General features: G+C 42.9%; 3 protein-coding genes across 4 annotated transcripts in view; all 3 read left to right on the top strand.

The window, feature by feature from the left end:
* LOC109511767 (interleukin-17 receptor D) overlaps positions 1–7,882 on the top strand; it is an 8,482-nt gene extending 600 nt beyond the window's left edge. Inside the window, exons 2-12 of one of the 2 annotated variants that reach the window (XM_019863055.1) lie at positions 1,440–1,524; positions 2,189–2,347; positions 3,340–3,458; positions 3,783–3,906; positions 4,692–4,730; positions 4,920–5,065; positions 5,207–5,281; positions 5,410–5,470; positions 5,694–5,825; positions 5,965–6,137; positions 6,376–7,882. In XM_019863055.1, coding sequence (XP_019718614.1) covers positions 1,440–1,524; positions 2,189–2,347; positions 3,340–3,458; positions 3,783–3,906; positions 4,692–4,730; positions 4,920–5,065; positions 5,207–5,281; positions 5,410–5,470; positions 5,694–5,825; positions 5,965–6,137; positions 6,376–6,852 — 1,590 coding nt within the window. In that variant the 3' untranslated portion in view covers positions 6,853–7,882. Of the gene's footprint in view, positions 1–1,439; positions 1,525–2,188; positions 2,348–3,339; positions 3,459–3,782; positions 3,907–4,691; positions 4,731–4,919; positions 5,066–5,206; positions 5,282–5,409; positions 5,471–5,690; positions 5,826–5,964; positions 6,138–6,375 lie in introns of both variants that reach the window. The other variant, XM_019863054.1, reaches the window with a different exon arrangement.
* A 713-nt stretch (positions 7,883–8,595) lies between these two features.
* sars1 (seryl-tRNA synthetase 1) lies at positions 8,596–15,692 on the top strand. The gene is made up of 11 exons (XM_019862968.1): positions 8,596–8,795; positions 9,689–9,759; positions 9,842–9,922; positions 10,528–10,686; positions 10,767–10,910; positions 10,996–11,151; positions 11,794–12,015; positions 12,103–12,232; positions 13,306–13,463; positions 13,967–14,096; positions 14,954–15,692. Exons 1-11 carry the CDS (start codon positions 8,660–8,662, stop codon positions 15,094–15,096), a joined length of 1,530 nt encoding a protein of 509 aa, XP_019718527.1. The 5' UTR covers positions 8,596–8,659; the 3' UTR covers positions 15,097–15,692.
* A 90-nt stretch (positions 15,693–15,782) lies between these two features.
* Positions 15,783–19,835, top strand: LOC109511719 (PTB domain-containing engulfment adapter protein 1). The gene is made up of 7 exons (XM_019862973.1): positions 15,783–16,050; positions 16,203–16,274; positions 17,602–17,700; positions 17,772–17,909; positions 17,987–18,091; positions 18,177–18,278; positions 18,712–19,835. The coding sequence occupies exons 1-6, from the start codon at positions 16,006–16,008 to the stop codon at positions 18,243–18,245; spliced, it is 528 nt and encodes a 175-aa protein (XP_019718532.1). The 5' UTR covers positions 15,783–16,005; the 3' UTR covers positions 18,246–18,278; positions 18,712–19,835.
* Positions 19,836–21,294: the final 1,459 nt, after the last annotated feature.

Raw genomic sequence — 21,294 nt, 5'->3', positions numbered from 1 at the left:
TACAGCCCCTGTCTCGCGTGTGTGTGTGTGTGTGTGTGTGTGTGTGTGTGTGTGTGTGTGTGTGTGTGTGTGTGTGTGTGTGTCTGTCAAGGAAAGCTGATGTCAAAGTCTCCCAAAATCACTTGCTCTGAGTCTTTTGTGCCTCCTTTCTGGTAGAAACTGGCTCTATACACCACAAATATCACAGGCCCTATTTGGGTAAACTTGTGTCCGCATGCTTTCGTGTCAGCGCAAATCTAGTCTAGCGTGTTTGGGGCCTTCTTGCGCCTGTCAGGGAGTGCCGGCGCATTAGCAACCTTGCCCCTGATGCACCTGATAAGTTGGTAACAGAAATAGAAAGTGGTCTGCGCTGAGCGTAAAAAGGGGCGCATCGTCGGGGCAATGGTTGAGTTCTGTATGCTGCTGAATTTAGATGCCCGACGCCTCACTGGGCATTACTTCCTTGCCTAGTGGCGCATCTCGGAATTTGGTGGCAAATAGTTGACAAAATTGCAGACTGGCTAAAAGATGGGCAGTTTTGCAGTGCTGGTGGTTCCAAGGCATTTTTGATTTATTCAATCGAGGCTCAGGCAGACCCGATTCGGCGCTCCACGGACGCGTGTGTTCATGGTAGTTTATTTCATAAATATGACACTAGCATGAGGCAATCCATCCGAATTGTAGAAATCGATTCATTATTATCATCCTAAAAATATTTTAATAGCATCCCCACCACTATTGGGGATGGGAGGCGGGGGTCACTCCGATGCGGTCCTCCATGCTTGACATTGCGGTAATAGAAATAGAGTCGCTGGGGTCCGTGCATGACACTGGCAAGTAAACTGCAAGATCTCCCCTTGTGGATGATGTCGTTGTCCGTGAATGTATCATGGGGAATTGGAGATTGCCTTGTGCCAGCAATCATGCATCTTTGTGAGACACCCCTCCACCCCCAGTGATAGGGGTGCTCTTAAAATATTTTTGAGATGAGAATCATGAGCCTATAGTCTGTTCGATAAATCAATTTTTGCAATCATTCATCGGGCTTTTCCAAAGTCAGTGTCATATTTATGAGTGAAATACAATGACGGATACCAATGGTGGATACTACGCACACCTGCGGAGCGCAAAATTTGACTGCCTGCATCTCGATCAAATACACTAAAATCGCGTTACACACCACCAGTGCTGTGAATTTGACTCGCTTTTTGTGAGTCTAAAATCCAGTGCACTTTTTGTAACTGAATTTGCAGATGCGCCGGGAGGTGCGGAAGAAACACTAAGTCCTCATCCTGACACAAAAATTAAATTATGCACATTTTTACACCAAGCGTACGGGCGCTAGTCTACCAAAATCGAGTCCTTGGTGTTTCACAGTGGTCATTACAGGAATGTGCAGAACTTCACCACAAGAACGGATGAGAGTCCATTGATACTAATTGCATTTCTGTGACCCGCAGGGGAGACCCGGGTGTGACTTTTGCAGAATAACCAGTGATGACATCAATCAAGTTCTTGGCTTGACCTCCAAAAATGTGTTGGGAAGTAAGTGGGACTCTTTTTGTTTGCATTTCTTTAGATGTCAATACATTTGAGGCTGATATGCTGTTTATATGTCACATTTGTTCAATTTGGTCGACACCAGATTAAATAGATGCAACAGCTTGAAAGTGTCCGTTATCATTCTAAAACATTTGACAGACATCGATTACAGTGGGCATCAAGAAAGAAGTATTACAGAGGAAACCTACTGCCATATTTTACAAGAATTAACTCTGATTAATCATTTTGGTGGCGGCACAGTGGACTGCTAGTTAGCACACCTCGCAGTACAGGGTTCGATTCCAGCTCCGGCCCGGGGAGAACATGCAAACTCCACACAGGAAGGCCGGAGCCAGGATCGAACCCACGACCTCTGCACTGTGAGGTCAACACGCTAACCACTGGAACCACCCGGCCGCCCACAAAATGTAAAGTTAAGCTAAATGTAATGAAACGCTGCCTCTTCAAGTGCTATCTGTCCTGTTAAAAAACACATTCATCCAAATTTTGTCTTTTTTTTTTTTTTTAAAAGGATGCCTCAAACACGTACACTCAACGCAAAAAATGTTGAAAATGACAAAAAAAAAAAAGGATCTTTATGTTTTTCGCAGGACAGCGATGAAACGTGAATGTCTAAGCGTTTTCTATGTTTACCTTCCCTCCTCAGATTGCATCCCCTGGCCGTGTCTTCAGCTATTGGGTGACGAGGACCCCAGCATCTGTCAGCACTATGTTCAAGCGCCCACTGATGTGCAAGTCGAGTTTGTACCCAATCTGGATCCTAATTCCGACACCGTTGTTGTCTCCTGGAAGCCAAGCCAATATGGTGTGTTGTGTTGACCTGCGCCTGAACACACACGTACTGTACCGTATGCCCAATCTCATTTTATGCAGTATGTTAAAAGCACTTTTCAATTGGAAACTGACTCGTAAGTCATATCAGACAGGACTGAACCTCCCTTGCCCACAGCTGCTGCTGCTTGACATGGACATGATTTATTTCAGTTCAGCTCATAAAAATATTGTGGTTTTATGTATCAGAGTTTGCACGTTGGAACATTTATTGATGCCAATTACGCTAAACGGTGGTTGTCAAAGCGAAATGGGATCTGACATGCACTGCTTTACCACAATAACCACCAACATGCATGATATTACACCCAATTGAAACCATAGCTCACAGCTTTATTTTGAATCATTTTTGTTTTTTCTCTTTTTTTTCATATTTGGAACAGTATGAGCGCTCCCAACGTGGGCCGAAACTTTTCTATCAAATGGTAGCTTAGGCTGTAAATCACTGACTTCCCCGTCAGGAAGAGCAAGATATGCAAAATATGGCCTGCGGGCTACCTGCGGCCCGTTGCATTCTTTCATCTAGCCCACTTAGCTTTTACATTCTCATGAGTCCTGTAATATTTGTTCTATTTTAAGCCTTATTTATTTGCGTCATTAGATAATTCGTTGATTGATTCATTGTACATGATAACACAAAACGTATAAGTTATACACAAATGCGTGCATGATTTATTTCCTTTTAAAAAAAGTTCATTCATAATTCAATTTAACAGAAACATTTTTTTTTAATCGATAGCGCATCATTATGTTTGTTCATTTTTACCTCACCTACATTTTACTCACCTACATCTGGCAGTTGGAAAAACCGAATGTAGCGCCTGAGCGCCAAAGAAAGAACAAATGAACTCAAACATCACCTTTCCGACATGTCTGAGAAAATTCCAAAAGAATGTCTTGCGGAACGCATTTTAGTCTTCTATGAAGATGCCATTTTACTTTATTTCTTTTTTCCTTTTGTTGCAGGTATTGCCTTCCTGCGAGGCTTTCAGGTGACAATGCAGCCCTTGACAGGTTCCGCTGCTTCCTGTCAGCTTTTTCTTTTCCGGAGAAACCTCACGCTCTCAGCTTCTCACGCCGAAAAGGTATTTCTCACCGGGGACCTTCCCCGCCACCAAAAGCGTCTACATCGACCTCAAAAATTGAAGTCTCGAAATGTAACTTGTAAAAATCATGAAGTCACACAAAATTAAGGCTTTTAGCCATGAATTTGAACATTTAAATACAAACAAACTTTGATTAAAAGTGCTGAAAAAAACGAGTGTGATTTCGTATCAAAAACAATAAAATGAAAGCGCCAGTATTTCCAAGTAAGAAATCCCTTCCAAAAATATTATATCAGGACATACCATCGCAGGTACATCATTTGTTGAAATAAACTGCTCATGACAGCATTTGTCCTCTTGCAGGTCTACAAGTCAGACCCGTTTCCCGGCCTCCCCCTTGGGTCCCATTATGCCATTACTGTTATGGCTGTGCCGGTGCCTGAGAGGTGGGAGCGCTTCTATCGGAGCAAGATCTTCACCACACGCTGTAAGACGCACTTGTGTACTTGCACGCAAATCATGTTAGATTCAATACTTGTACTGGGGATCCTTAACAGTACGAATGTCTTTGTTTCGAAAACCCAACCATTTTTTTTTTTTTTTTTTTTTACTTTTTCATGAATTTCATCACACCACAACACCTCGAAGCATCGAGGGGGCAGCATCATGCTTTGGAGATGATTTTTTTTTTTTCAGGTCGAATTGGGGCCTTAGTTAAGGGGGAGGGAATTATGAAGAGTTCCAAATACCAGTCAGTGTCAGCACAAAACCTTGAGCCTAATAAGAACCGCTGAAATTTATGTGGGGTTCGTCAGAGGCACTTCGAAAGGTGGGGGGGGGGCGTTTGGTGACTCCCATTTAACATGACTTGAATGTATTTGTTTATTAACAAAGCCACATCCCCAACTATGAGCGTGTGCACACTTTTGCAACCACAGTCTCAATTGTTTATCTTGAATTCTTGAAAAAAAATATTTTTTCCCCTTCAATTTAGTTGTTGAAGTTATATGTCACATTATTAGTGGGGGGGAGAGTTCTGAAATGAGTCTTCTTTTTTTTTTTTACATCACAAAAACGTGATATTTGAACAAGAGTGTGTAAGACTTTTGATATCCTCTGTGTATACATACACACACGCATGCACACACACACACACACACACACACACACACACACACACACACACACACACACACACAGTCCTGTATTTCCAGTTCAAGTAAAATACAGCACACGCAATTGTAGTAACTAATGTATGTTGTGATCTTGCAGCATGTGAAGAGAAAAATGGATTTCAGAACTGCAAAGCAGGTGAGGAAACAAAGATCCGTCTCGACTTTCGCACATTTTACAACAAAATGACCAATTCAATATTGAAACCTCATTTTGACCATTGCTTTGAAATTAGAACAAATTTGGAGTTTTCACTGTAAAATTGTGAATATCTTATACTTCACTTCCAGCTTTGCATTCATGAAAAATTGTTGCTTGTTTTTGTAGACTGGTATCCGAAGCATGTTGAGGTTCAGCAAAGAGGAACTGTGATCACCGTCACATTCAACTTGGCGCCTCTTAGCTTGGGCATCAAAACGTACTTCACTATTTGTTCAGCAAACGGCAAGACCACGTACACAGAGATTGCACCTGTAAGTGATCCAAATACACTAACTGGAGATATATATATATATATATAGAGAGAGAGAGAGAGAGAGAGAGAGAGAGAGAGAGAGAGAGAGAGAGAGAGAGATTTTTTTATATGGTTATTAATTCAATGTATTCTTCTTTAGAATTATTCCTTAAACCGAACCCACCACAGCTTCGAGCTCAGAGACCTCATAGAAGGAAGCAATTACACATGCGAGGTAAAATGACTATATGGAATTTAACAGATGCTCATGCTAATGTTTTCTGTGATTTCCCACTAAATACTCCTGAGAACACAATGGCAGTTCCCATGTGAATAATTATCTTGATGACATTTATGTTCCAGATTGCCGCAAACGAAATTGATGCCGTGAGGAAATTGTTCAGATTTCAGGTCAAGCACTCAGGTACGTGTTTGAAGTGAAATTGCTTTCAAATGCAACTGAACATGGTCAGAGCACTTTTTATTTTGCATCATGAACGTGAGCCACAACATATTATCTCAACAAATATTGGAAACAAAGACAGAATTAAATGAAGTGACGGCTATGTCTTCAATGCTGAGGTCAATGTTTCTTGAAACAAAAAAAAAAAAAAAATCAACAACAACAATTTTCCTGCCCTCAGAAGTTGTCTTCGTATCTCCGAGCTGGACTCTGCTGCTTCCCCTGTGCTGTGCTGCAGTGGCCATTTTTGTTATCCTGTGGGTCATTATCAGGCGGTGTCACTGTGCACGAATGAACAAGTCGAACATCAAATCAGGTGCAAAAAGCAGTTTAAACATTTGAAATGACATTACAAGAGTACACTCTTATTTTATGAACAAATCAAATATTTATTTCAGTATTTTGATATGTTGTGTTGAACATTTTGTAAACACACTATGTACCCTCCTTCTCAGAGTCAATAAGGCAGCTGGAAGAAGTGAAGGCCCAGGAGGAAGTGATGATACTGTCTGAGAAATGCAAGAACCCTCCTCGTCTTTTGATCTGCTACAGCAGTAATGATGGGCCCGCCCACGTCAATGCGGTCATGAAGCTCGGAGCCTTCATGCAGCAACACATGGCGACTCAGGTAGTCCACTTGGCGTTTTGTTACGAGCGTGCGACAGAAATGTGCTAACTAATTTTCGATGGCATACGTAATATGGATTGGGGTTAATTTTGTCACACTGACTGTATGTGAAAGAAAATGGTGGGGCAGCCACCGGTTAGGTAGGCCTACATACCGTAGCTACATATCGGGATAATGACAGAACTCTTTCCCACAACAAATGCTCAGTGTGATTTTAGTTGTCATCTGCCCCCCCCAGGTGTGTCTGGACCTTTGGGATTCCCTGAGGATGGCCGAGGAAGGAACCTTAGAGTGGTTCTGCCATCGGATGCAGGAAAGCGACTTTGTCTTGGTTATTTGCTCCAAGGGTCTGTGTCGCAAAGGTGGGTCTTCAGAACAAGACCTCTTGGGTTCTGAGTTAATGGTCAGCCTCATCGGAGCGGAAGTGGGCCGAGCCAAATCTGACGGCAGGGACCTCTCCAAGTACATGGCAGCGATATTTAATTACTCAGAGGAGGCAGATATCCCCACCGAACTGGGTCTGGTCTTCCGCTACAGGCTGACCGCTGACTTGCTGCTGCTTTTCTCACAACTGCACCAAGTGCGCCTTCACACGCCAGGCCGCTATGTCAAGATAAACAATATCTCAGAGCAAGATTTTGCCATGTCACCTTCTGGACGGGCTTTGCAGCAGGCGATCAGTGACTCGGAGAAGGCGATGAAGGAAAGCAGTTAGCAGGAAGGCAGAGAAGGAAATGCAAAGGAGAAATAAATGAGAATACTTTTTTATATTCTTGCTGATATTTTACAGGCTACCCTATATTTTCTTAACTGATAACCTATTTAAAAAAAACCAAACAGAACCCCCCCCCCCCCCCCAAAAAAAAACACCATTCCATACCAGCCAAAGTTAATAACCTGTAGTGGACCATCTGAAGTTAATGACAGCCGCTAACCTCTCCTAAGTGGCCTGAAATGAAGATGTAGGAAGCTAAACTGTTACCGCTGATGTGCCCCATGAACATTATACTTCTACCTCAGCAATGCACTTTGACCTAAGAAATGTGTCGATATTGTATTAATTGTAGTTATTTGCACCACAGGATGTATGACAGCTTGAAATGAACGTACTCCGAAACAAGTGTTCTCATAAAGTTTCCTGTTCTATGTAAAGAAATATTGTGAAGCAAATGTCACAATGCTGTGATTGCTGATTTTTATGAATAAGCTATTTGTGGTGTAGTTGGATGGATATTTATTACATCAGTGTATGTGTATTACACTAAATCATATATACTGTGCCAGAACAATATTCAAATGAGTATGAATGTGTGAATTGTGGTTTTCTAAGTTGTGAGTAGGAGTCAAGTTTGTGTACGATGGACAATGAGTACTCACATTGACTTTGACTTGTTGGATTGTAATGTGTGTATTTCAACGAACAATTCAAGTAGTAGTCAGCTTTTATAAACACAATTTACACAGATTCATTTTTCCAATGTCTGGCAGTCCTTGTGTCGAACCTCATCCCACTAAAATGGGTTCTCCTTCTCTTTGCACTGGTTGTGAACTATGCATTTTGTGATATTTATGATATGATGTACAGTTAATGATGTAACTTTTTATACAAGCTCTTCTGTGAAACATATGTACAAGACATCAGAGTAGAGGAGACAATCTTTGTAATGTATAAACGACTTATTTTGTATAGTATGTTATCTATTGCTTTTCTATACCCAAAATCTAATAAAGTACCCTCGGGTGTATTCAATGTGTCATGTGACAGTCACTCTACGATATATGATTATCTCGAGTTGTCAACAAACGACAGTAAGTTTGTTTAAAAATGCGTGTGGCAGAAAGTAATGAGATGCCAAGATCAAGATGGCAATGTCGAGCAACTTTGCCCTCTAGTGGTTGTAAACGACATACGACATGACAACATGATCTTCCAGTAATAGATAAAATAGTGTTAGTCCCTAAAAAGCGGGAAAATGTTTTCTTGATGTGTCAAGACAATAAATTCCTGTATTCATAAATAATACTTCTTGTAACCTTCCATCTGAAATTTGCTCAGATATCTTGGTATTTTCTCAGCCAGCTTTGTGATGCTGTATGCCCAGGAATGTCTTTCATTTCACAACAGTGCATTATCAAAAGTTAATAGCTTGAATTTATTGACCTATGGGGTCATTTGAATTTGAAGTTTTGTCCTAACTTTTGACTGGCACTTAAATAAAATCCGTCGGGGAGTTTTACTCCGTGTATTTCATGCGATGTTGTGGGTTGCCAGAAGCGTGTTAACCCTTCCCATAGGTTGATGCAATATCCCCCGTAACTATATCTAAACCTTTATTTCGTTCTTTTTTTATCTTTAACCATGATTTTTTTTAAGTGAATCAAGTCAAAGCAAATAAAGCGTAGTTGAGGTTGAAATGGTGCATTTTCGTCGCTGGAGTCGCAGAATCTGGCAACACAGTAGAAGCGCAACACACGCTGGAGCTCAATTCCGGCTTTCGTTTGGTGTCGGACAGCGTGGAGACATGGTACTCGACTTGGACCTTTTTCGGACAGACAAAGGCGGTGATCCTGAACTTATCCGTGAGGGTCAAAGGAAACGCTTTAAGGATGTTACGCTCGTCGACAAGCTGGTCGCCGCGGATACAGAATGGAGAAAGTGTAAGATGCTCCCTCCTCGTTCAGTCACAGGAGAGAATGCTAACATCGTAGCCACTGATGCTAACGTCAGTGTAACGCCGTTAACGATTTCACAGATTTTAATATTGTATCTACCGTCTGTCGTTTAGTTGCGTGTTGTTTAACACGTGAAATGAACCGATAATTTAAGAACATTGCCACTGTTCGGCATAAAAATGCACATGGAAACGCTTAAAAAATAGTGTTTAATCCATATGTAGTTTGTTTCCACCCAGACCAACGCCGCAGTGGCTTTCGCGTTCACCTGCAGTGCAGGCGGCAGTGCATTCAACATTTTTCAATTAAACTTTTTACAATGGGCGTGGTTAACTTTCCCCGAACTTACCGTGTTGTTCTCATTTCAAACCTCAAAAGAGTCTCTTTAACTTAGTCGTGACAGATAGCGTTTTTCACAAGGGTTTGATGCGATGTGTCAAGTCTGCATATGCAACCTCGCTATGGTGCTAATGTTAGCATCATTCAGCCAGGAAAGTAAGCCAAAAAAGGCAACAGTTTTTGGTTAACTGTGTGAATGTCGAAAATGGGCACCTACACACACAAACATCACTGTAGTTTTAATTAAATACCTATGTGGGATGCATGACGTTGAGTTAGTTTAGCTTGGCCGGCTAAGAACGTGCAGTCTGACGCAATACCGACTGTTCGTTTGACAACCTCGCCCAGCTGGTTGACTCCACCACGCGTGTCATTGTGACCCACACTGCAGATACAGTACACAGTGTTATTTGTTGCTTTGATTTCTTGTGCACACTCCACTATATTATGATTGTGCGAGATCACTTGCAAAGAAGTTGCCATGAGTGCTGTCCATGAGAAACGTATTCCCATAATGCATCGCTCACTGTCTCACACAGGCCGCTTCACTGCAGACAACCTCAACAAAGCAAAAAACCTTTGCAGCAAGAGTATCGGGGAAAAAATGAAGGTATCGGCTTGACCTTTAGAAAAAGGTGTGTCAAGTTATTTATTTATTTTTTGTTAACCTTTGACCCATTATGTCATTGAAGAGGAAAGAACCCGTTGGGGAAGATGAGTCAATCCCTGAAGCGGCGCAGAATCTGGAGGCGCTCACGGCAGATATACTCTCGGTATGTGGTACTTTAGTGATTACATGTTTGCACTTGCACGAAATAGAGAAACGTCCCCCCCCAATTTAAAAGAGTCCCCAGGAGTTTTCATAAAAGATCTCTGACAGTCTTCCATAAAAAGAAAGAACGTACGAAGCTTTTACCTCCTTGATGGAAATTTTTGACTTTTAACGGGAGGAGGTGCCACTGCTTATCTTGCCATCTGTGCAGCTGGGCCAATGGCAATTACGGCTTTTGTCTGACTGGAGTTGGAACTATGATTTTGCGGGGCTAGTGGCAACATAGTTTTTTAACAACAAGCGACAAATTCTTTGTTGATTTGTGTTGTGGATGCATGCATGTGGTGCATGAAGTGGACACATAGCTAACGCTCATCCGTACACTGCAGATGGGTTTACTTTTTGGTATTGGCATGATAATCCAGAGACCAGTCATCCAGAGAGCCAACAATTTGCATACAAGTCATTAAAAATCAAGTTTCCATAACTTGTCCCCTTTAAGAGTTTTTATGAGTAATTCATCTTTACATTTTAATTGTGGCTTCCTTCCTTCCCTCCTTCCCTCCTTCCTTCCTTCCTTCCTTTCTTTCCCTCCCCTCTCTGTAGGCCCTAACAGTGACCCAAATCAAGAAGGTGCGTGTGCTGGTGGATGAGGCCATGCTAAAAACTGATAGTGAACGGTTGAAGCTGGAGGGGGAACGCTTCTCATACCTGAGGGAGATTGGAAATCTTCTGCACCCATCTGTGCCCATCAGCAACGATGAGGTGTGTGTCTGAATTCAAGAATTCCCCCCCGGAAGTTACAGTTAGTAATCCCATCTTGGTGTCTGCCGCTATTTTTGCAGGATGCGGACAACAAGGTGGAGCGTACATGGGGTGACTGCAGCGTCCAGAAGAAGTACTCACATGTTGACCTGGTGGTCATGATTGACGGCTTTGAGGGGGAGAAGGGGGCCGTCGTGGCTGGGAGTCGAGGCTACTTCCTGAAGGTGAACTCGTAGAGCATGTCCACAAACGCTCGCCGACCTTTCCTGTCTTTTACTTTTCTTACTCTTTGACTCTCTTGTTGTTCAGGGCCCGCTGGTGTTCCTTGAACAGGCTCTAATCAACTACGCCATGAGGATCTTGCACAACAAGAACTACACCATGCTTTACACGCCCTTCTTTATGAGGAAAGAAGTCATGCAGGAAGTGGCCCAGCTCAGCCAATTTGATGACGAGCTTTACAAGGTAAATCATCCCAAAAGAGAGAGTGAAACGTGTTTCTGAAAAATTTTTAACCAAGACACATTTATCCCTTTCATCTTTTTCACAAAGCAAAAAAATTTCCCCAATCTGAAAGTCTGAAATTGTGCGTTTTTGTAGTTTATTGTTGAACAGGAATTTCCGGTATTGCTTTTGTTTGGCAATAATTTTCCATGAAGACCACAACATCTTAACCACACTGATAATTACAAACTGACTTCTGCTTTTTTCAAAGCTTCATTGTCATTTATTCCACATATACAGAAAACAATTTAAGCATAAGTCGGCCTGTTTGCTAATGTATAATTCTCCACCTTCAATTCATAAAGCCATTCGCATTATCCACCGTTAATATACAAACATGTTATTTTGAGTGGCACTAATTTGTTGAAAATAACAGAATGGTAAAGAAGAAAACTGGGTTGCGGCGTTTCCCCAAAAGAGGATCATTGCTACTTTTGAATATATAGCTGGAATGAATAAGATGTACCATTAGCCTGCAAGGGAAGTGAGCATTTTGTTACTGATCGATCACCGCTGTAATTATGTTTCTGCGTTCTTAATGCTGGCCCTGGGCAATTTTTGTCTTGAGTTTGAGTCGTTGACCTCCTGTGGGTTTCTGTGCAGGTCATCGGTAAAGGGAGCGAGCGAGCAGACGACAACTCCATCGACGAGAAGTACCTCATCGCCACTTCTGAGCAGCCCATCGCGGCATTCTTGAGGGAAGAGTGGCTCAAGCCCGAGGACCTGCCCATACGCTACGGCGGCTTCTCCACCTGCTTCAGACAGGAAGTGGGCTCTCACGGCCGAGATACACGTGGCATCTTCAGGGTGCATCAGTTTGAGAAGGTTGGCCTTGTTAGATCAAGATGGTTCTGATCCGTTTAAAGTGGCACTGAAATGTCTTCTCTCTCCGCCCCCCCCACCCCTGCTTAGATTGAGCAATTTGTCTACGCGTCACCGCACGACGGAAAATCGTGGGAGATGTTTGATGAAATGATCGGGACCGCAGAGGAATTTTACCAGTCTCTCGGGATTCCATATCGCATCGTCAACATCGTCTCTGGTATGTCTGACCTCCTACCTACCACATCTTTTACCATATTGAAACACACAATAAATTGTTTTCCCCACGAAACACCATCTATTAACATGTAGTTTGTCCACAGATCCTGAAAAAAAACGCTTCAATTTGATTTTCCAAAATTAATTCTTAAAAGTCACCAAAGAATGATATTCTTAAAATATCTTCACGCTGACAAAGGTCTTAAAATGCCTCTCGTTGTCCAATCGTGTTGACCTAGCTGACAAGAAAAAATATTTGAAATAACTCAACTTCATTTTGTTGAGGTGGATTGTATGAAATAATGCAAATACAAATCTTCTTAAAATAATGGAGTGTAACTCTGAGTCCATTCAACGACTAAGAGGTTTTACATTTGATTAAAGTGCAGTGGTTAGTTTGTCGACTTAGGAGTTTTATTTGTTCCGTGACCGAGCTTGGAACACAACATTATTGTATCTCGAATCAATATTCTCCATTGAAATGAATTCAAAATGCCATGAATTTTCTCCACCCTCTAGAAAAGCCGCCACAATTTTAACTGCTAAATAGGGGCAGTCATAAGTCAGGATACCAATGGAGTAACATTTTATTATCGTCTATTAGAAGAAACAAGACTATTCCTGAAACCAGAAAAATGTAGCCACAGTGTCGCTACGTCGGCAGCACTGAAAAGGGAAGCCGTTGCTCTTGCTTGCTTGTACAGCCCACACATGAACCGGCTGTAGAAATATGGTCTGCTCTTGGACCAACCAAAAGAAAGAAGGTGAAACGAAACAAATCACTTGTTGCCATTAATGACAAACCAGATCCACAGCAACGTGGTTTTATTGACACATACATTGGCAGGAACACATCCCATTCCCTTTTTGCAGCTAAATAGCAATTTACCATCGACCAATCAGTGAACAGATGACAACCAGCAGTACTCTGCACTTTTTTGAGAAAATCTGCCAATGCAGACAACTCGCAAGCACTAGTTGCTTATTTTTAACAGAAAGAAACTGAAATGGCCTTTAAGGATGTGCTCCTCAGTCGTTTGAATTCAAGTAAACTCTCATCTCATTCATCTTCAGGTGCCCTCAATCACGCCGCCAGTAAAAAGTTGGATCTGGAGGCCTGGTTCCCAGGGTCAGGTGCTTTCCGAGAGCTGGTCTCCTGCTCCAATTGCACCGACTACCAGGCCAGACGCTTGCGTATCCGCTACGGACAGACCAAAAAGATGATGGACAAGGTGGGGAATGCAGCAATCGATAAGTTTTGGTTATTGTAAGTGTTTAATGGGTGCGAGTATCAGTGGGGTCACGATGAAGGAAGTGAGACATCATGCGTTTCGCCACTTGACGGCTCCCCTTAGAGGGTGCAATTTCAGGCCCCACTTTGTTTCTGTGACCATTTTGAAGAAGAAAATAACAAATGTAATCTTATGCATCGATAGGTTTCCAACCATCGATGTCTGGGACATTTTGGGTTTGACTTTTAAAAAGCTTTACAACATCAGACTTCTCTTTTTTTCTCCAAAAATTATTCTTTTGTTACAGTTGACCGACATACATGTAGGAGTCTGAACTTACAACTACGATTCTCTTCATCTCCTTTTTACCCAACACAGCACTTAATTTTCATTGCAGAAAGACATCTAATTTGATTACCGGTAGTTGCGCAAGGAAACTATTTTTGGAAACACCCTCATCGATGGCTGTACCTCAAGACGCTCCCTGTTTTTCCTGTTTCCAGGCAGAGTTTGTTCACATGCTTAACGCCACCATGTGCGCCACCACGCGCGTGATGTGCGCCATCCTGGAGAATTACCAAACAGAAGAGGGCATCCTTGTTCCTGAGAAGCTCAGGGAATTCATGCCGCCCGGTAAATCGAGTGACCGTGCTGAAAGCTGTTAAGATGAAGAACACGACCATGAAATTTTGTTGAACCCGTGTGCAGAGGTGGCGGCGGGAGGGGACCTTTAGTCACATCACTTAAGTCAAGTCAGACTTAAATTTCCATTTTTTGTAGGGCTGGGAACTTGGTGAAATGTTTTGACAGACTCGACCCGAGTTTGACCTGGTATTCGTTAGACTTGAGCTGGCTTTAACTCGAATAACTTGACTTGACAAGCCTTGCCTGTTTTCATATTGTCACTGTCCTGTGAAAAATACATGATGTCCATTTGAAACCATTTTTACATTCATGTGAACATTTAAAAGGTGACAAAATTGGACCGACGTATTTTTTCACACAACAGTGATGATTTGTAAAACCTGCGATTTTCCAGGTACTATAAAAACCTTGCAAATTTCAGGCTGTTGAGGCTTTTTTTTCTTTTAAGAAAAGCACATTTTTGTGTAGTGCATGCAAACTTGGCTCATCACCAGTATGCTTATATGCCAAGTGACACCTCATGAGGCAAGTATCTTGGAGGGAATGCCAATGATGATTGCATTTGGGTTGAAGAATATGTTTTGGATTAAAATCGTGAAGAGGTGGATACATGCAAGGTGATCCTTAATCTTCTCTGTTTGGCATTGGCATTCAATGTTTCGTACGCTTTTTTTGAGGTACCAGTTCAGGATGTACTCAAGTATTTTTGCCGTTTGTAGCAGGCTTCAATCTCTGTCTCCTGCGAATAGTGTCGATACACCGCACAGGAGGAGGGTGACCAAATATCCTGTTTGTGCTTGCTTTGTAATACCAGATTTGTCCACCTGTCTCTGCTATTTATCAAGGTATGACCGAAATCATCAAGTTTGTCAAACCGGCGCCCATCGACCAGGAGATGTCCAAAAAGGCAAAGAAACAGAAGAACAAGCAGGCGGGAGATCAGAGCCTCCCCGACGCCATGGAGCAGATGTCGGTCAACAACTCCTAGATGCGCAAATGATTAAATGGGATGAAATTGGAACACCGAATTCTTTTGGAGAGGGAAGAAAACAAATGTTGGCACTTTTAAATGATAAATGTTGGTTCTCCACAATGCTTTTGTTGGCTCCATTCTAACAGTCTGTCCCAGAATTGACATAGGGAGAGTTCATGTGCAATTTTCGGCTGTCATAGACCCATCTCATAAAATGGCTCACTCACATTCCGAGCCTAGCACAAACGAGATCACTGTAATTTCTGGCTTTTATTTTTTGTTTGCTAGTGCTTTAAAACGCAGGGGACCACTGTAGTGTAGTACTACTGTAAATCTGTCCTCAAAATTTCATTTAAGGCCAAACACAATTTGGGAAAGAAAAAAAGAATCCTCCAAAGGTTGGGCCATGTTCTAAAGCTGTCACAACTAAATCTGTGGTAAATTTGTATCTTGAGAATTTCTGATGTGTCAACTTAATTTGAGGCTTTGAATTCCCCTCATATTGCCTTTTCCCTCTTGTTTCATCATGTCACTGTTGGAACTTATACAGCCTGTAACAAGAGACTCACCGAGTGGCTCTTACTGTAAGCATATTAAATCCGGGTCATATGCAAGTTTTTTTTTTTTTTTTTTTTTTTTTGTTTTGTTCTTTTGTCTGTCCTAAAATGCCTTTCCAGTTTAAATTCTTGCGTAGTTTTCATTTGCAACTGGTCGCCAAGGATATCTGATAACAGATAATAAGGAAGACGCAAGTTATTCATTAACTCCAGCAGACTTTAGTCCTGTCCACTAAAGGAAGTCCTTTATTGTCTACTGTCAAAACAGAAAGCTCAAGTTACATTTCTCTTTTCATTACTGATATTTACGTTGTGTGTATATAAATAAGAGCTCTTGGCCACTTGGCTGAATCTTCTCGCAGGAAGGATGAGTGACACAGAGGATGACAATGAGATCTCTTTTACAGTAAAGGTAAGTATTTTCGACCGATTCTTGAGCGTGACAATTCAGCAAATCGGAGAATAATGTACAGTCCAATCTCAATCAAAAGATCTCGGTGCGGTGAAATTCTGGGATATAACAAGCCTGGTTTATGCATCACCCTATGTGGTTGTGTACACTAGTTTCTCGGCCGAGTGGAGGTGGTCCGCCATAACGGGCTAAATATCCTGGAGGAAGCTGCTCAGAGTCTCAAGGTAACCAAATATAGCTGCACCCTTTCCATGGTGTCTCACAAAGTACACCTGGACAAGAAAATAAGATCCAATACAGGCGAATCCAAACATCTGTTTTTTCTGAGTTTGTTTTGATTGACGCTGTCAAATGAGCTTGCTGATGAGCGGTTCATTTGAATCATTTTTTTTGGATGAGTGAGACTTTGCGTACATGCTGGATAGGGTCCCTGGAGGACCATAGTTGGACACCCCTGATGCAGAGAATTCAGTTAATTTAGCATGCATATACCTTGAATGGGCAGCGCGGTGGGTGAGCCAGTGGTTAGCGCATTGACCTCACGGTGCAGAGGTACCGGGTTCAATTCCAGCTCCGGCCTCCCTGTGTGGAGTCTGCATGTTCTCCCTGGGACTGCGTGGGTTTTCTCCAGGTACTCCGGTTTCCTCCCACGTTCCAAAAAAATGCAGGACAGGTTAATGGAACACTTCATATTGTCCCGAGGTGTGAGTGTGAGTGCGAATGGTTGTTCGTCTCTGTGTGCCCTGCGATTGGCTGGCAACCGGTTCAGGGTGTCCCCCGCCTACTGCCCGAAGACAGCTGGGATAGGCTCCAGCACCCCCTGTGACCTTTGTGAGGATAAGCGGATCGGACAATGGATGGATGGATGTACTTGGAATGTAGGTGTAAATCTGAGGATGCACATGCAAACTCTACATAGGGAGATTGGAGCCGACATGCTGCCCGCCAAGTAAAAATGTATACGCAAAATAGTTGAGCGATTCATTTTCATGACGTGAAATTGTGTATTTTACCAATATATATGTTTTAAATTTCCAATTAATCAGTTTACCAATTAAGGATATTTTAACTAGCCTTTGGGGGGCGTGGGTTTCCTGTTGCAAGTTGTTGAAACTTTAAAAACGTGTCAACCTCAAGTCTGGCCACCTTTTAAAATACATTGAAAAGTACAACAAAAGTTTTTACGAGCTTAGGATTTCAAAACTAGTTATCCATCAATTTGTTTTATAGGCCTATATGTGATAATATGAGGTAAAATCATACATTTATTAGGGTTCACAGTCATTGGCCTTCAGAGGGAAACCATAACTACGATGCGGCCTGTGACAAAAATGTGTTTCACACAGGTGCTTTAGATGAGTCTAAGTGTTTGTGTCGTCAAATGAAAGAATGCTTGGGGTTGTACTCGATGTGGCTTCCGGGCCATACTTTACTTACCCAAGGTGGAAAAGCGACATTTTATAAAAAATGTTTCTCACATTGGATCTCATTTGAAGGCGTACATAATGTTGTGATAAACGCCGTTTAAAGCTGTCCCCTGTCATCCACAAGACGCCCGACCCATACGCTTCAGAAAAGGCTGCAAAGAAGAGCAAAGTCCATCTCTTTGTGTCTCTGAGCGGGATTGACATCTTGGAAAACAAAACCAAGGTGCGCAACACCCCCTAAAAACCAAGACCTTCAAACATCCTCGTCTGACACAGACTTTATCCTCCTGTCAGTTTCTGCTGTACACCTGCCCCCTCCCCACGATTTCCTTCTGCGCCGTCTTGCCCTCGTCGCCCAAAGTGTTCGGTTTTGTGGCCAAGCACCCAGCGGTCGACATGTACCATTGCTACTTGTTCAAGAGCGAGACTTTGGTGAGCATGCGTACATTTAACACCAACTGTACCCCGGCCTATCGGTACGTCTCCCAATTTCCAAAACTTGTTCCCAGTCGTACGTGCTGGTCTCGGCCATCGGCGATGTCTTCCGAGCCGCGAAAAAAGAAGAGAGCGTCAGGGGCAGTCGAGACCTGATCGTGGAGGCACTCAGGCACAAGGTCGGCAGCCGCGCGGTTATAATGATGATACAATATACCATATGTACAATACTCTCCTACATGATCACTGTTTTGTCACTTTCAGAACAAAATGCTGCAAAAGGAGAATTCCGAGCTAAAGAGGAGGCTTGCGGACCAGAACAACCAACAATAAGAAGATGAGATTGGAGTGTTTCTGCACCTGCATGTAACTAACTATTATAGCCTACCAACAAAACGAACTGGCCTCCTTGTTTACTTGCAAAGTTAACAATGTCGAGTCATTGTAAAATGAACCAACAAAACAAGAACAAGAAAACACAAATTCATAAACTTCTGGCAACTGTCAGAATGTTGTTATTGGGATCACCGTTTTTCACAGTTGAATCCATGTGAAAACTTGGTGTCGCTCGGGCAGTTAAAAAAAAGCATCACAGAAACAACTGGACACAAATAACTGGGAAAATAACATCGCTGACACTCTTGTCCGTGCTTGGCTGCTGAAATATTGAAGTTTGTTTTCTACCAATCTGGAACATTACTCGCTAGCTTTTTGTTCGTTGTTTTTAAGCTTTTGGCAGTCTGATTTATGCTGCACAAAGAGTTTGAAAGTGGAGGGTTTTTTTTCTCTCTCTCTGCAGCATCATCACATCATTCTGGACATGACAAGTCTTGACCTAACTTTTAAGATCAACTTCCTCCCGTCCCTTCCATGATGACTGAGCAGGCTGACCTCGGCACTCTGTTTCCGTCTTTTGTACTCACCATATTTCTTTTGCCCTTGAACAAACATTTACAGTTTTGGATGTTTGATGACTGACGATCTGGTTCAGGGTGTCCCCTCGCCTACTGCCCAAAGACAGCTGGGACAGGGCTCCAGTATGCCTCGCGACCCTTGTGAGTGGAAAGCGAGTCAGAAAATGGATGGATGGATGGATGGATAAATAAACCCCATAGCTTCTACGTAATGAAAATGTTAAAAATAATTTGTTAAATACATATTGCCAAAAATCCCACGACGGTACAATGTGAGAAATGAACAGACAGCCCCTGTTTGTGCCCAAATAGTCTGTGAGTGAAAGCTAAAATAATTTGAGCGCAATTGTTCTACCCTAGTGGAGAGCCGGTAAATTGCAATTTTGTGAACTTTATGACTAAAAATTAAATGAAAAAAAAAAAAATCTTCAACTTCCCCAAAATGAAAGTTTCCAAATTGTAATGTTCCCATCCCAAGTAACTACAGTCGCGTATTGTCGATCTGAATTTAGTGGAATACTCTACATACAAACATACTACATATGACACAGACATCATTTTATTCATTTCCATGACTGCATACAGTAAAAAAGTTTTTTTTTTGTTCATATCTTAATGTTGCATAAATTGGATAGAGAGACAAAACATGAAAAAAAGACCAGTGAGATATAAGACTGTTAGCCTTGTTATACTTTATGAAGCCTCATTATAGACAACCCATCCTGTATTTTTGTTTTGTTTTTAGCCCAACAAATAGGCTGTCAAGCCACACACAATGAGAGCCACATCAATGCCTAACCAACCAAAACACATTCGCAACTCTGGCACCCAAATTTCCATCATCGGGTGAATAAAATGGATTTGTTTCTGTTTACACCGCCACCCCCTTTCGCGCTTTTTCCATATTTGGATTTTTCCCTCTGACCTATTCCTCACTCTGTTGTTCCACCTTTTCCTCATTTCGCCATCTTCCAGAAATAAGCCATTAAATCTTTGTTCATCCAAACGACATACTGAGTGTAGACCGTTCCTGCCAAGTATGCTGCTTGCTAAAGCTGAAAGATACTTTGGACAATAAATATTGTGGAAACCCCCCCCCCCCCCTCCGCCCCACACACATACACACGAAATATATATCTTGTAGGTGCAAAATCGCAGTATACAAGTGAGGAATCTTCACAGTTGATTAGAAGGAATTAATTTCACAGCATGTAAAATCAGGAGGGGGGGGTGGAGTTGTTAACACTGAATTCTGAGCTCACGTCTGCGAGCAGAACCTTTGAAAGAAAACTGAGGAGCTTGTAAAATTTAATGCTTTAGGGGGTCTACTAGTCTCTCAGGGATGGATTCGTTATCGGGGAAGGTCTCCTGGAAGGCTCTCTTGAGGCAAAAAGGCCTGTAATAACAAAGATGTGGAGGGTAGGGCGGGGGGCTTGTGGAGGTGCATGGAGAATTTTGCCTTTTAAGGGGGTCCGCTCTCTCTTGTTCAGGCCCTGTGAGCTCATGCGCAGCCATCACAACACTGAACAGATTAGTTTCAAAATAAACAAGACGAGAGAAACGCGCGCGGCATTTTCAGTGCTCCACGCTGCACTCGTCGGGTCCTTTTTCAGGTTGTCTTGGCTTGAACGGATCGTATGTTGTTGACATACTTGGGCACAGAGAGTCTGAGTTTGAGTCAGAGGCGTGACGAGCATCCTATCAGCCGCCGTCACCGCTGTGGTTTTCTCGCTTGTTTTTCAGACAATACCAACAATGTGCTTTGGGACTGAGACGGCCGAGGGGAGGCCGCCTGCATCTGGGGGCAGGAAGCCCAAAGGAGATGAGATGAGGGAAGGTGGGAGGGGGGATTGCGGGGGTAAGAACAGAGAGGTAATTGTGTGCGCATATATAAGAGTGAGGTAAGCTAGCTAAGCGGCAGAGGCAGGGCAGGCAGGAGAGGGAAAGGGAGGTGTGTTTTTGGGATGGGAAGGGTGGAAAAGAGTGAAGAAAGTCTCGATGGATACTGGGGAGTCGAAGGAATAAGGCAAGTAGGAACGCGTGCGTGGGTAAAGTAGAATAATGGGTCCCCACGTGCCAGCATGGAGTTGAGTAAGAGTTGTTTTTAAAGTGTACTTTGAAAGGAAAGGGGTGGGTGAGCATATCCTCCCCTCTGTTTCTTCGAGCAAGTTGAGCCAGGCTGTACCAGAGCCAGGAAAAGGGGAAGGGCCTCCATCTCCTCTTTTTCCGACTGACAAAAACAGCTGAGCGGGAGCCCGATCTCGAGGCTTTGCGGTGGACCGGGAAGACGAGGACGAGTGGTGGATAGCAGGTGGAGACATCCCTGACGTCAGGACCCCCATCCACCTACATGGGTTGCGTCCTGAGCTCGGACTGGTGCGGGGAGGACGTGGGGCAAGCGGTGCCGCCGGTGGTCAGGAGCCCGTCTGTGAGGAGTCGCAGCCTGGAGAGGAGCGACAGTGGCATGA

The sequence above is a fragment of the Hippocampus comes genome, unplaced genomic scaffold, assembly GCF_001891065.2.
Source record: "Hippocampus comes isolate QL1 unplaced genomic scaffold, H_comes_QL1_v1.1 scaffold1, whole genome shotgun sequence".
Taxonomy (NCBI): Eukaryota; Metazoa; Chordata; class Actinopteri; order Syngnathiformes; family Syngnathidae; genus Hippocampus; species Hippocampus comes.
Note: the sequence above shows the minus strand (reverse complement) of the source record. Positions and strands in the feature narration are given on the sequence as shown.